This window comes from Thunnus thynnus, chromosome 17 (assembly GCF_963924715.1).
Source record: "Thunnus thynnus chromosome 17, fThuThy2.1, whole genome shotgun sequence".
Taxonomy (NCBI): domain Eukaryota; kingdom Metazoa; phylum Chordata; class Actinopteri; order Scombriformes; family Scombridae; genus Thunnus; species Thunnus thynnus.
In genome coordinates, this window is record NC_089533.1 from 21231655 (window position 1) to 21248113 (window position 16459).

Sequence of the window (16459 nt, forward strand, 5' to 3'; positions counted from 1 at the left end):
TGAACCTCAGTATGAATCCAATTCTGCTAATGGCTTTACAGCATGGTTCTGTTAAACTGGCACAGCACATCTGAATAAAGACTGTTTGGCAAGTGGAATAATACAGCTTCCTCCTCCCTTTTCATATTCATATGTAATATGGAACGCGAAGCAAACGCTGGATAATTGCACCGAGTTTGTTTTAATGCAGTTTCTTCTTCTTCTGTCACTACTGAGATGAAACAGACAGTGCTAATGAATACTAACAAATGACACTGAGGGATCATTATGACCTCCATAAAGACAAAAAGCTTTTCAAGGAACACTTCTTTATACATTATTAGGTTGCTGTCAAGCTATTTTTCACCTGATAAGAGTAAAAGTGACAGCGAAACAGAGAAAGAGGGAAAGAAGGAAAAAAATCAGATAAGAGAGTCTCATCAAAGCAAGGAATTAAGAGAAGGGTCTTAGTGAGTCACAGTTGTCGAGGCTTTGTTTTCTTATCACTTTATTTTATTCTTTCACAGCTTGACTTCTTTCTTCTTTTGGTATGTTTTACAACAGCTCATTACCAGAGGAAAGAGGGATGAATAGATGGATGTAAGGATGGATGGGGTGGTGGTGTGAGAGGGGTGGATTGGAGGGAAAGGAATGCAAGAGGGGAACAGTGCCAGAAGGAGAATCGATAAAGAAGAGAAAAACAGAAACAGGTACAGAGGGGAAGTGAGGAAAACGAAAAGAAAGAGGGGGACGTCAGAAACGTAGAAGGAAATGAGGGTCTCTCTCTTATAATCTCAGTTTTCTTTACATATCTACTTTATGCTTTAAAATGTGAGGTTTATTCCTGCAGGCATGTTTTATATCTATACATAAACAGAGACAAGAACAGTTTGTATAAAAAGGATAAAATAAATAGGATGAGTGTAGCTGTGGGGGCATTTGATGGGGAGATGTGTGCGTGTGAAGGTATTGGAGCATTTAGGGCTGCAAACCACAGCGTACTTCAGTGCAGCATTGTGCTTAGTGAAGAGAGCAGTGGGGGAGAGGTTGAGGAAGAGGAGTGTGCGTGTGTGTGTGTGTGTGTGTGTGTGTGTGGCAGGAATCGGCTGCAGTCTGGTGGGCTGGGAGTTTGGGTGGGGTGGTGAGGTGTAGGTGCTGGGTAGGAAGTGGGGTCAGTGGGTGTCAGGATGTGGCGGGGGTTAGGAGGTGATCTTGGAGCGCTAGTCAGCCATGATAGGTGACTGTTCATTCTTTCACAAGGGCAGCGAACTCTGCAAGAGAGGGAGACAAAACAAAAGTTGTCAGGATGTTTGAGTTTTTCACATTTTTCCAAAAGCTTCCATTACCATATCTCAGTAATGTAATGTAATATAAATTTCAAGTTATGCTTCTTTGGTATAGTAATACAAATGATCTACATAAAAATGAGTGTAATGTAAGATTGTCGTGACCATAATGGCACTGATGTTGTAATCTGATAACCATCGTTAATAATTAAAAGCCCAAAATAATAATAAAAAAAAAAAAACCTGCAGTGAACTACTGTCTTTTCTTATGGATTATTCATTGAACAAAAGAAGTTAAACTGCACACATCATCACATGTAGACCAAATAATGACCAATAAATAAATGTTTGGTTAATTCCCACACTGACATTCTGCCAGTGTGTGTTTGCATGTGTGACTTTTGCCTGTGTGTATCTGTGTGTGTGTGACCTTGTGACACTCCCACTAATGGAATTTGATGTTGGTGTTTACCATCGATTCCAATCTTGCCATCTCCATCCTTGTCGGCTGCTTTTAAAAATGCTTTGGTTTCTTTGTCTGTCAGGTCCCTGCCATCTTTGGCAAAACCCTTCAGGACGAATCTAGACACAGACAGAAAAGCCAAATGGATCTGTGTCACAGAAATATAAAGTGTTGTTTGCAACAAGATCATTCGTTGCCTCTTTTTGGGTTTTTATTTGTGTGTGTGTTTGACTTACTTGAGCTCCTCCTCCTCTATGAAGCCGCTGTTGTCGGCGTCCAGCACCGTGAAGACCTTCTTCACATCATCAGAAGACTTGGCCTTCAGACCGATCATCTCAAAAAACTTCCTATGATCAAAAGAGTCAGCAACTACGCACATACACACACACACACACACACACACAGGCATACAAACCCAAAGATGATTAGTAATTTGCATGCACCTCTAAACCAACGTACACATGGGTAAGTGTGCATACTCATAAGCACATAAACAGGAAGGGGATGAAACAAAAAGTTACTTTAAGTTACTGAAAGTTGCTTGTTCTGATCTGGGTGATGAAGCCCAAAGGCAAAAGAATTAATTGTAACAAGGCAGCGTGACAGTTATAGATTGCATGTTTGCCAGAGGACCTGTCAGTTCTGGGTCATGGAGCTCTGTCTTCCTCTTTTGTCTGTCAAGTAAACACTACAACTAACTACAGGTATGCACATGTGTAAAAGAAAGACATGACACTGACAAATTTATACAGACATTTATATGACATATTACACAGGCCTATAATGTCCAGATAGTAAGTATTTGAACAGTTACACCTCTTTTGTTCTTCAGGTTCTTGTGCTTCAGCACATTCATTTTCAGATAAAGTAATGGATACTACATTAAAGTGCAAAGTCTCAGCTTTGATTTGACTATGGTTTACGTAAATATTGAAAGAACTGTGTGGGAGATGTAGCCCTTTCAACACATAGTGTCCAAAGTTTAGGGGTTCAAACATAATTGGACATTTGGCTACTACATGTTTCTTGGGCAGCTGTGTGTCATTTAAACGTGTAGCTCAAAGGCTATGTTCACTCTACATGCTGAAGTGGCCCAAATCCTTTTTTTTTTTTTTTTTTTTGCCTCCAATTTACTCAGACATGATTTTTTCACAGAGGTGTGAACTAATCAAATCAGATTTTTTCATATCAAATCCGGGCAACTTGCATATATGGACTGATTTGTAACCTATTTCTGGATATGCAACCGTTGTCAGAATGGTCAAGTCAATGGACAGATGAGGAAGTTTCACATTTGTTGGACATTTATGGAGAAGCTTCTATTCAAGCCAAACTGGAAGGAACTTATCTTAAATGAATGCTAGCACAGCCATGTCATCCATGTTTATGATCTGACTGTCGCACGAATTACGTTATTGTTGTTATTCTTGTCCGCATGCGGTTCACATTTCAGTTAAATCTGCACGAGTGGCATATTAGGACCTCAATGGTGTTAACACCGGACCAGAACTTATGTCACTTACAAACATGAATATGAATCATTACCACAAAAAGATTGGATCTGATGAAAAATCAAGTTGAGCATTAAGGCCTGTAAAGTGAAGGTAGCCAGGGTTGATTGAGATTAAGAGTTGGGGAGTTGCCACTCAGATTGAGGTGGAGTTGTCTGTCATTATGAGGAGTAAAGAGGTGACCATTGAAGTGAAAAAGATAGGGAGAGAGAGATATCCAAGATTTTCCAAAACCAACAGTTGGGTACATTCTAAAAAAGTAAGTGTGCACAGGAAAACTAGAAAATGGCAAACAAGCTGGTAGACGGAGGAGTCTTGTGTCATTACTTTATTTTAAACTGAAAGTGCTGAGAACAAAACATGTGTAACTGTCCAAATACCTACTGTCTGTATTGCAAATCCATTAACATTTGTAGCAGCGTTAATTTTGCCGATAAAAGCTTTAAGCAAAACTATTCATTAGTATCAGATTTTGCATGACAAACTGTTTCAGCCAACGTCAACAGTTATATTCAACACCAGCTCAAGGCTAATCCAAGCTCTGCAACGTGAAGCTGAATCCTATCCCTCATCATCCACCCCCTAAATCCTAATGAAATCTGTGAGGTTATTTGGGCCAGAGCTGGAACGCATTTGCAGCCAAGTGTTGGTACACTCAGCTGCAATCAGCCCTTCACACCAGGCTACCCTGTGATTTATCCGTGGCAAGTTTTTACCTGCAAATGCATCCAGAGCTTTCTTGATGTCATCAGCGTTGAGGATGCTGGTCATTGACATCTTGGCTGCTGGAGAGGAGAGATGAATAAGGGAAAAGAGAAAAAGAGACAGGGACAGGGAAGAAGAAAAGGACAGAGAGGGGACAAGGTTAAAAACAAGGTCGTTAGAGAGCAGAGAGAGAAGTCCTAGACATTCTCGTATTACACTGGTGACACTCTAGAATTGGAGCAGGAAACCAGGACATGTGAGAGGGAGGTGATGAGTGACAGAATGAATTAGTGACAGTCGAGGAGGAGTGACAAAGGGAGAGAGGAGAAGGAGATGTGACGGAGGTGGAGGGAGGACATCGTAGAGGGATGATGTTGAGGGAAACACTTGTGGGGCTGGGGACCTGTTATCAGGCTGCTGTGGAGGTGGGAAAATGTATCAAAAATGTTCAAAACTGAGGGAAAGATTAAGATATAAAGTAAATTCTAGCATGAAGGAAAGGAGGGGCAGAGCAACCAGTGAAGTGTTCATAACAATGTTTTCCATTTTATGAGTGTGATATCATTGAGCAGTTACAGATGAAAGCAGGGCAGATGGCCAGAAGCCAAGTCAGCAGGGGTTTAACAGACCATCTGAGTCTTCTGCTGTGTCTGAAATACCCGAAGAGGATTCAGTTTGTCAGCCCAGTCCAGACGGAAAATCTTCTTGTACCTCACACTATGAAAGGTGAGCCCAGCACTTAACAGCGCTTTGGCTTTTCACTTAGTGTGTGTGACTGAACCTGATCACCGCTTATGAAGTTGTCACCTTCTCCCCGACTTTGACTGATGCCCTCCTCTCTTCTGTTGCTATAGCAAGTACACATATACAGCTTGTATAAACTTTGGGCTGAATGCACAGAGGATCTTCAAGCGAGCAGTGGAGGAAGACAAGGAGTCTAGAGAGCTCGAGCATTGAGGAGTGAGTGGGTGATGTGGATTAAAGGATGCTCATTGTGGTCTGACAAACCTTGATAGGGATTTGCTTGTGCCAGACATTATTTCAAGTAGTCTGTGTGACAGATGATTGACACTTCACTCGCACATCCACACAAACTTCCTCAACCAATTGAACACACACACACCTTGAGCTGTCAGTGGTCTTTGCTTCCAGTTTCCAAACCAGAAAAACATGGTTTGTTCTTATTCTTTCAATAACTTTTTATGCGCAACAATCTGACGTCAGCCCATTGACAAGGTAGAAAAAAACGCCACAAACATTCAAAGCAGGTTGAAGCCCTTGCTTTTGACTGGCAGGGAGCATTTCTACATATGTTAACCTCAAGTTTTGGAACTTTGACATGTTTAACATAAATATCTGAAATTATAACAGTATTCATATAACCACAACCAAGAAAACCACAAAAAACATAATAAGTCCCCTTTAAACTGTGACTTTGATGCAAAGTGAAACATGAAATTAAATGTCTCGAAGAAAGGTGACAGTGCTGAGACTATATCACCATCATCCTTGTACCATCGTCATCACAGTGTTCCCTCTGTGCAGCAGATAATGCTGAGCTGGCTGATATCATCGCTCTGTCCTTCTCAGAGTTGGAAATACAGTCTGAGTTGCCTGTACATTTCCACCCATTACAAATCACTCATGCTACAGAATTTTGCTGCATCATGCCTCAAGCAGTCTCACTATTCAAATATAATCCGCTTCATTATTCGTCAAACTGTGCTTTTATTTGGCTGCATTTAAGACTAATATCCACAATAACACTAATGTTATTCATTAAAACATTAGTGGGGAAATCATCATTAATTGAGCAGAGATCGAACTAATAATAAGAATGACCATATTTGCAATGATGATACCACACAATTAAAAGAAATTATGACACATTTTAGAAGATGGTATACTGTAGATGTCTAGATCTTTAAGTGTTAAGTGTTTAAGAAATAAACTACTAACAGATAAATGTAGTGTTAACCACAATCTGAAGTAGTTCATGAATGTCTTCCATTGGTGTCACACTCAGCTTCAATGATGTATGAGCTTCTGGAGAGGTACAGTGTTATCTACCTCAGAAACATACTGCTGCGTGCACAGATCAATACTGAACAGTGCTTAACTTGTGTGGCCACACATCCGATCTTTTATCATTATAAAAGCACAGCCTCCTTTTCTGACCTTTAGCACAAAGGTATCCAGGGAGGGGAAAAAAACAATTTACCGTGAAATAAGGAGGATAAGATTGATTTACTGAGATATCTTTGTCAGTGTGCTGCCAGTGGAACTGTATAAAGTCACCCACAATAGGGACCCATTGTGGTTGTGCGGATCTGTTCTCTGTCCCTGCAGATTTTTGGTCTCAGTCAATAAAAGATGTTGAATTTACACAAACTCTGGATTCTTTAATATGCATTGATTGCTAATCTGTTATTTTATCTGTGGGTGTTTTTATTTTGCAGGCATGTCTTCTGTTATGCTACATAGTCAGTCAAAGACAAATTTTGTTATGCAAACACATGATATCTTCTCATAAAAACCCTTCATGGTTAAATACATAAATTTAAAATACTCAGAGCAAAAGGCTTTACACTGGCAACAAGGTTTATAGTCAACTGAACACACAGTATGTGCTTCATATGAAAGGAGAAGAATAAGTTCCTAATATGTGACATAAAAATGGAGTTTAAAACGTTTCTGCAGGACATCTCCATGGCCTTCCGACATGTGAGGGCTTTGAAGCAGAGCAATAATGTGATACAAGGGTTTCCTTCAGTGGGAAGTCCCATCACCCTGATGGTCACATTAGGTGTGGGAAACCTAACCATACTGCAGGGCTGCCAACTCCCACATCTACTGTAACAGCTGCATGACTGTGTGAATGCAAGTGTGTCTGTATGCACGCAAGTACAGTATTTATGTGTGTTATGGTGCCGAGCAGGCTAGCCTGAAGAGGTGGGAGGCTTAAAGAAGAATGTCCTTGCAACTCATGAAACTTGAGCCCCTTGTGCTCATTTGAGCGGTGTGTCTGCATTTGTTGGGGAGTCTGTAAAAAGCAGAGAAAATGTGTGTATGTGAATATGTGTTAGCGATATAGAGAGACATACTGCAGAACAAAATATGCCACTTCAATATCATTGCATGCCAGTTGTGAACTGGAATTGAACTTTTGTCCTCTACAGAAATAGCCTCTGAAGGTATTGTTTGAGTTGTTTTTTTGTTTTTTTTTGCCTTCATGCCGCTGTGTCATTGTATTTTAAGACACTGAGCATTGTTTTGTGGAATCATTGTTTTTACATGATTCATCCACCCCTTGAGCTTTATGCTATTTCAAGTTTAACTGAGGTCACCAATATTCAGATTTCTTTTGTTATGACGTACTGAATATGAAAGCACATTCTTCTGTATGTGCCTTTGGCTATTTATATGAACCCCAGTGCTGTAGCCATAATACACACATAAGCTTCTTCACTGGCTGGCAGTGTTCGAACAAAGAAAAGTTTACAGATCTACTAGGACAGATCCAAATTTGAGTGGATAATATTAAAATGCTTTACAAATGACGGCCAATATATTTCTTGCCTTGCCAGTCACAGTAAGAAATTCTTCATATTTATTTGTCTTAAGCATTTTCTTGTCACATGACAAGCTTTACCATGCCCACTGTTGCACCATAAATCTGAGGAACATGAACAACTCTACCAGACCGTTTTCCCGAAACACAGTGGCCCCAGTGATTTTCGTCTCCCATAAAAGCTTTCTATCTGATTTACCACTGATCTGTACAGTTGATCTTCAAATAGGCTTGGTGGTTGAATGTGGTTAGAGCTATCTTTTCAGTGTGCATTACAATGTCTATTGATTTTACAGAGAAGCTGATAGGGAGAGGAAGTACAATGGTGTTTGTTCGAAAACAAAAACAAATGCACACACCCATGTACGCACACAAACCCACAGTAAGGAAAGAATGGATTTGATAAGTAGTGCAGAGGCCTGGGGATCATCTGGCTGTTATCACCGCTGTCCACTGTCTAATCCTCTGGCAGGTACAGGGCAGGATAGCTTAACCAGACAGTTACAGTTTGGCAACAATACCCTGCGTCTATGTGTGTGTGTCCAGCTGTACAGTATATAATTGTCTTTCTGATTGACTAAGTCAGTTTGTAAGTTAGAAATGGTGTATTTATATATGTGGGCACTTCTTGCTTATATGATCATTTTAGTCACTTTGCCGAATTCGATGCAGATAATCTTAAAATCTGTTTAACCGTATTTTTATTTTGGTATGTGTGAAAACCAGACAAAGAGTCTCCAGCCTCGCTATACTGGCTCTGTGAGGCTGTAGCCAACTTAGGCTGCATTTAGACCGAAATCAGCCTTGTCTTTAAGCAATGCAAAGGACTGGGTTGGTGGAGGCATGCTTTTTAGGTACCGGTAAGACACATCTGATAAAGGTTTATCTCAAGGTTTATGTCAAAACACAGCATAGTGGTTGATAATACTCACAGACAGGATTTTACAACTCTAGAAAGTTATCATGGCAGCAACTGTTTTATCTTTCATTGTGACATTTGCGAGGTAAACAGCAGAAACGTGGCGTTGATGTTATAAAGTAATTCACCAGGAATGCACGGTTGCATGTATGTGATTGGCCAGCATTATGTTGCGTTGCAGCAAAAGTTGAACCAGGTTACTTTTTTTTCTGGACGACCCTGTATTGTTTTTCTGAGTCCTACGCACCCCCGCTGCATCAACGGAAATTAGCTAATATGTTCACAATGACAATGTTAACATGATGATGAGCAGGTATAATGTTTCCCTGTTCACCATCTTAGTGTGTTAGCATGCTAATATTTGCTTATTAGCACTACAAAGAAAGTACAACTAAGGCTGATGGGAATGTTATTAGTTTTGCAAATGCAAATTGAATGATGATGCTAGATTAAAAATGTATTTAGGTTTCATCCTCCAGGGGCCATGACCGTCTGTATGAAATTTTGTAGTCATGTACATAGTGTCATAGCCTCATAATTGTTATTTCAGTCTGGACCAAAGAGGAGGACTGATCAACATTGCCATCTCCATAGTCATGCTACTAGCATGGCTAAAATGTATTTGGGTATATGTGCATGTTCCCCTGGTGATACACTCACACTCACATAGGAACCATTAAGGTTCACAGTCTAATAAAGTACCACACTAATGAGATGACTTTGCAAAACAAACATGTGATGAAAGCAGTCTTAAGCACACAAACTCGATATACATTTGCATAAAATATTAACAAACACATTAAAGATGTAAATTCCATTTAATCATCCATTGAAAGCAACAGCGTGAAGAGTGTTAAAATGGCACACATATTTAATTCTGACACACAAACAAAATATGTGTCTTCTGCATTAATTAACTGAGATGGCAGCGACTTAAGTATCTTTCCTTCAATTAACATTCATGGTACATAATGCACCTACTTTACATGCAACATTTTTTTACATATCTGTGATCACCCATAGAATTGTAAGTACACAGAAAAAATTCTGAGGAGGAACTTTATGCTTTTTACTACATCAGCATTTTGACAAAGTTACGTTGCCCTGCAGCACAGACGTCAGACTGTAGTCAATCTCATTAGATGTAATTAAAAGTTGACCTTGAAAGATATCACAAGTAAGCACTGCAACAAAGTTACGCCTGTGCCTCTTACTTTGGCAGCAAACCACTGCTATCAGAAAGTAATTACCTTGTTGATATACTGTCTCTGTATCTAAATCTAATCTCTAGTCTATAGAGGAGCCTGTAAAAGGAGATAAATTACATTTCATCGGACTTTTCTTTAGCTCAGATTCTATCACCTTTCCTATTAGTTTCATCTATCACTGCATTGATTACAGAGCAACATTAAGAACTGTAAAACCACTGTAATTTCAATATCAACCATCTGCTATCCATATTTGTGCCTTGTGACAGGTAACCCTCATCTTAAAACATGTGATCTGTTAATGCTAGTAAACTTAAACATTCATTTTTGTTGCCCCATTTTACAACCCCATATAACCTCTCTTACCTGGTAACTGGCTGACAGGTGTTGATTGGGCGGGTAGGTGCAGGAGGGACGTCAAATAAAAGATCAGAGGCTCTGCTTCTGTTTTATATGTGTCCTCTCCAACTATTTTAGGATGAAAAATGGAAACCCAGTTCAGCATGGGGTCAGTGATGTTCGGCTGCTGGGCCCAGGCGTATCGCTTTCCTGACTGCACTCATGCTAATTAAACATTACTATTAATAATCGTCAATCTCCACCTCCTCATTCCAGACTTCTTTTCTTATGATCACCCTTTCTTGGCCCTCCCTTCCTCTAAAGCTCACTCCTTCCTCCCTGCAGCCATTTGATTTCTCCACCTAATTTTCTCACTCCTCCCACCCGAGGGACCTCGCTCTGTCCTCTAATCCCCCTCTGATCTGATCTCTCCCCTTCTCTTTGCTCTGCCTCTCTCTGTCTCTGTTCTGTTAAACTTTTAATTTTCACTTTCAATTCTCATCTACCGTTTCCTCCTCCAAGGCATTCAGCATCATCAGTGATAAATTATGAGGCCCAGTGCTCCTATACCACTAGTGGTTTTTCTCTTTTGCTAATCTAAAACATCACAGAGAAGAGAGTAATAGAACAAAGCTTCTTTTGGCTAAATCTTCAATCAAACCCATGTTACATGCCCCGGCCTCCTTACTTTTACTACATCTGTCATGGTTTGGTTGAAATGACAACTGTTGCTGGTAGACTTTATCAGCTGTAGCTAGCTAGCTAATTAAGCAAATGTAAGCTCCATGGCTTTTTCATGTTTCCAGCTCATTTTAAAATGATAATCTTGTCAAAGGGGCCTGTTCTTGATGGCTAGATACACAATACCATGCTAAAAGACTGAGGCTGTATGCTGCATGTCTCTGGAATAAAATTAGCATCCTCAACAGTTGATAACTGTGTTTGGCTGCTTAGCTTACATACTTATTCATATTTTCAAACTCATCACTTTTAACATTACAAGAAAGAAGAACTAACTGAAGTGTTTGGCCAATGTACTTCTTGGGTAATGTTGGCTGGTTTTACTGGTATGTAAACTACCCCAAATCTAATAAAGAGTAGAACAGAGTAGGAAATGTTAGCCTAAACTCTGTAGCATTCAGGAAACCAGCTTTTACAAAGTGGAGAAATTCTACACAGTGGATGTGCAAGTCCTGAACAGGGCATTTTTTAACATTAACTGTAACCCCATAAGCTAATCTAACCTAGTTAGTTAATAATGTGCTCATTGACCTATGTTAGAGCAGACAAATAGTGTCTCCATTCACTTTCACTCTTGTGTTTTTGGCTTTTGAAAGCCTAAAAAAAGACATCAGCCCCATGTACACTGGAAAAATCCAAGGCTTGACAGGCTTCCTGTGCCTAGTTACAAAATAACAAAGCTATGATTGGACAATTGCTGTTCAGGGGAGGGGGTTAGCAAACAGTAAATTGATTCTCTCACAGGTCGCATCCATTTGAAGATTGAATTTAACAAAACATTCATGGGCATTGTGGTATTATGTGACAGCAATAGCCAGATGTGCATTGATCTTGAAAACCTGTATGGTCTACTACATCTACAAAGCCACACTGTGACTTTGTAGACAGAAAATGTGAGGGCCCCATTGCTTTTCATCGCTAACCCCAATAGTAAAACACTAAGACACTGGCAGTATATACATCCCTCTGAAACAGCACTCCCTGCCCAGGAATCCTCCCTAAGGCTCACTTGTAGATGTGAAGTGATTATATATCACAGCAAACATCAGCTGTTTCCACCAGTGGTATTACTGAGGACCCTCTCACAGTGACCTTTATGGGGCTTCGGTTGGGAGAGACTGATTCGAGACTCAAAGGCTACTGTCTGTACATGAAAACCATAAACAAGTTTTGTTGGGAGGGACAGGTTTATGTGTGTTAGAGTGTCTGTGTGCGTGATTTGAATGTTTGTGTGTGTTGGAGTGTGGGGAATGGTGCAGAGTGTGTGTGAGACATGAAAAAAGGGATCTGTGTTCTCTGCTGTGTGATGCTTTTGACGACAGGTGTCATTATCTTTGTTGCTGTCATGGTATTATATTGATGAGACAGCTATCAAATTTTTGATAGACTTTTTACTGATGTGGGATGTTTCATACCAGAAATTTTGAAAGTGGCGGAGATTTCTTACCTTTGACACTTAATCATTTTGTAGAGACTGTCCTTACCTGCAAATACTTAATGACCTATGTTTACTGGCAAAAGCCATCTTATGGTCATGTGAATAATCATACAGTAGTATGTTATACATTGATGAACAGTGTTGTCAGTAATACATTACTGCGGATGTAATTACTTTTTTCAATAACATGGTGTGTAAGGGATTATGGAGTGCTATGTGCATCACTGAGCCTACGCTACTGCTAGCTGTTGGATGGTCAGTCAGTTCTTCCAAACGGTCTCCTGCCTGCTTGTTAAACCACAAATGTCTCATCTTCTATATCTACATGTGTTAGATACAAAAAAGCAGCATGTGGGTGTGAGGAGGATTTTGAATTGCTTAAAGGCAACTTTGATGGAGCTGACAGCTGAGTAACGAAAGTAAAGTAACAAGTAATATAACACATTACTTTTGCTGCTGAGTAATGTGTAAAGTAATGAAATTACCTTTACAATAAGTAATGTGTAAGCAGTAATTGATCACAGTTTTCAAATAATTTGCCCAACACTACTAGTGAACTATCTATTTGTCGTTTTGGTATGAGGACTAGTTGATCCGCCTAGCTCTTTGAAACTTGCCTTTGAGTCTCTTTCGTCTCTTTCTGTCCTCTAATCTGTATTCTCCTCTGCATAACTGCACAGGGACATCACTCCCAATCCAATTCTAACCTTCTTCTCAAAGCCCTAAATCTTTTTAACCATTGCATACCCTTTCACTCATCTCTCTCTAAACCGTGTTTATCTAATTTTGGTGCAATCACGTGACCACTGTTCCTCTCTCGATATCTTACTCTTTTGCTGGTACAAATGTATCACCTTCTCCATCCCCTCACAGCAGCCAAAGGCTGCAGAGGGTGGATTGCTTTGATCCCATGATCTACCAGGGTGCCTCTTGCAGTTCTCTTAGGGCTGACAAGGGGCTCAGCAGGGGAACAGGAGGAATGAAGGAATGAGAGAAGGAGGTGATGGAGTAGTGACAAGTTGGGGAGGGAGGGAGATAGAGGTGGATGATGAAAGGGGAGAGATTAAAAGAGGAGTTCCATCAGAGCAAAAGAGAAAAGCAAAAAGCGAGAGATGAGACCAGTGAAGTGGTAGAGGGATGGAAGTCAACAGGAGATCTTACCAGGGAATAGCAATGTTAGATGAGGCATGGATTGGAGTATGGGGTGGGGATGAGAAAACAAAATTGTCGAAAATCAGGAAGAGATACTTCCAAAATTGAAAGGTTTTATCTCATCCAAAGCCTGCATGGCTATTGCTTGGAAAGGAAAACCATCTGGTTTGGCTTCTGAAGACTAAAGGGAAACCTCTCGTAGACTATGTTTTTCCTCTGTTCCCTTATTAACGGCAACATGACATTCTTAATCAACGCAAACTCCTCATAGCTAAACACCATCAGAATTTCAGTCCCAGTTGTCCTTTCGGCTTCATTAAAAAGGCTTTTGGCTTGTGTGATTACTTATGGGACTCCCATTCATAATGACTTGTTTTGGATTGTTTCAAATGGATATGTGAGTCACATGGGAGCTGACTGGCATATTAATGCAGGAATTTACAACCTTCCACAGTGAAAACGTATGTGGATTTTCCACTGAGGCTTCCTTTGCAGTCAAGCAAACCATCTCCACATCTATTGTTAATCACACAAACAATCACTGTTTATTGTGAAATCCTCCTGAGGGTGTTTCACTTTAGTTTGTTAGTCAAATGATGATCAAAGGTTTGTGATGCAGAACAAACATGTTAGTTCAAATTTTATGACAGTACATTAATTATTATTTTGAATTTGGAGTTAAGCGAGTCTTGTGACTTGATCTTCCCTACTAATTTCCACCTGGTGTTTTCATTGACTTCTTTTGGCATAACATACAAACTTTGCATCTAACTTCCTTCGACACAGGTTTTGAGCACATCATGAGACATTTATATTACTTCCTGAGATTTAGAACAAAGAGAACTTATTCTTGGGTTCAACTAAGAGGATAAAAGGAACGAGTGATGGTGCTAAGAGAAGAGAGATACTGAGAGAGAGATGCCTTTGAACCTGAGTCCAGGTAAGCCAACATAATGCAGACACGTTTTGAACCTGTTTAAGGGTAGCAGAGCAAGACAGAGAGAGAGAAACAGGAAGTATACTTCCAGCCAGCTGTTTCTCTTTACATTTTGATTTTGTGCACTAAAACAATATGGATATGGAAGAAATTAAAAAAAGAAAACACCTAAAGATCACAAGACTTTTTTCTCTTCAGCTGAGGTGTATCCAACTCCTGACTATGTTCTTTCCTACAGACTTTCCACTATTCTTATCTTGACATTGTCATCCTGTATTTCCTTCTTTACACCTTTGCAGATCTATATTGAGTCACTTGTATGGTTCTTTTACTGTCTGAGCTATCAAGTTTCACAAGGAAGGTGTCTTTCTTCACTACGTATGCTCTCCATGAACGGCTCAAACCTTTGATTAACCCATTCTCAATTTACACCCCATCTCTTTGCCTTCTTGTCACATCTAAGTCCATATTGTTGTGATCTGTTGAATATCATATTTGTAGATAACACTCAACACATGATAAGTCACTGTCCCGCTATACAGATGATACTCAACTCTACATCTCCTTCCTGAATCCGACACAAAAGTTCAAGAATGCATATGGGTTTGCCTGACTGAAATATCCTATTCCTATATTGTCCTCCATGATCTCCTTCCTCTTCACCCCACAACATCTCTCTTTCACCACTGAAAAAACGACCTGTAACTATCCCATTCAGCAACATTCTTACATTGTCTAACAACCAACAAACCACATAAAAAGAAAGAAGTATAATCAATTGGAAAAGATCGTACCACCATTGACTTGTGATTCCCATATCCTCTGGTGGGTGAGGCTGCTCTTTGAGGGCTTCATATTAGAGTTAAATGTCATTAAGCAGAGGATCCTTGCAGGCTGCAGATCCATCTTTTATGGTTATGTGATATCAGTTTCGCCATCCTTTAGAAAAAGGTTCTGTCACAGTTTCATGAAACGGAAATTACTCATTTTTTACTTTTTAGTGCACTTATTAGAACTCCTTGTGTAAGATGAAAAAAAAAACACTCTATCCACTTGATTGCCATTTAAAACACTGATATTAGCTTGCAAGGCCTCCACAGTACTCCCATACCTTGCCTTGTGCTTAACTACTATACACACATTACCAAGACACTTATTTGTTATCAGTTGATAGAAGGGTAACAATCACATTATCATCTTCTATTACAGTGGCACCTATTGTTTACTGTAAATAGCACACCAGACTACTTATGCTGTTCTTTCTGGATAAGAATATCTGCTAAAATCCTAAACTGCATATGATGGGAACTGGGGTCTTTGATTTCAGTTTTCTTCTGAACTGTGCAGGTTGTATCCACACAGCAAGGAGGCTTTGTCTTACTGTAACATCTGATCAAATTATGCATTTTCAACAGAGTTCTTCAATCAGCATCTTTTTGACAAGGTTTTGCATTTTACATAAAGTCAATCTGTTTGATATATTTAGTTTGGAGCAATGTGCGAGTGCTGAGGATTGAGCAAAGTGACAGGCTTGATAGATGCTGACATGATAGAGGGAGAAAGACATGACAAGACATGAAAGACACAAGACAACAAATGCTGAAGTAGACACTAACTACAGTATAAGTGCATGTCACGGGAAGAATGCTCATAACATTTTATATTATTCTATCAAGAATAATATAATAATATAAGAATAATTTCTCTTTTCTCGATAGGTATTATGACACACACACACACACAATAGTGTTTGTGAAAGAGACAGAAAGAGAGAACAGAGCTGTTATACAGCATCATCTTCGTCCTCCACGTGCATTATATTACTCTGTCTCAGCAGTTTTTTCCCATCTGTCTGTCTCTCACACTGAAAAGGTGCAGCATTGAAAAAATGAGAAGACTTAGAATGGCAAGGGAAACGTTAAAGGCAGAGATGGATGGAAAAATAAAGAGGCAGAGAATCAGAATAGAAAAGAAATGGAGAAAATGTCATGTGCTGAGCAGGGGGAACGATAGATAGATAGATAGATAGATAGATAGATAGATAGATAGGGGATGAGGGGACATGATATCTGACAGCAAAAATGAGAAAGAGACAGGAGAGGAGAGGAATGATTCGCCTGTTAATAGGAAATCCAATCCAATCTCGTCTGCTGTCTGTTTTTGGGTGTGTGTGTTTGTCCATGTGTGTCCAGGATCCACCTTCTTAATCA

The 16459-nt window shown here is 39.7% G+C and overlaps 1 protein-coding gene across 4 annotated transcripts in view; it reads right to left on the reverse strand.

Annotated features, from left to right (window-relative positions):
- Positions 1-470: 470 nt before the first annotated feature.
- The window catches only part of pvalb6 (parvalbumin 6), a 41148-nt gene continuing 25159 nt past the window's right edge, over positions 471-16459 (reverse strand). The window contains exons 2-6 of one of the 4 annotated variants that reach the window (XM_067570455.1): positions 10009-10110; positions 3956-4024; positions 1965-2097; positions 1738-1847; positions 471-1250 (exon numbers count right to left, since the gene is read on the reverse strand). In XM_067570455.1, the coding sequence (XP_067426556.1) occupies positions 1225-1250; positions 1738-1847; positions 1965-2097; positions 3956-4016 (330 nt within the window). In that variant the 5' untranslated portion in view covers positions 4017-4024; positions 10009-10110 and the 3' untranslated portion in view covers positions 471-1224. Of the gene's footprint in view, positions 1251-1737; positions 1848-1964; positions 2098-3955; positions 4025-10008; positions 10270-16459 lie in introns of those variants that run through there. The other 3 variants (XM_067570453.1, XM_067570456.1, XM_067570454.1) reach the window with 3 other exon arrangements.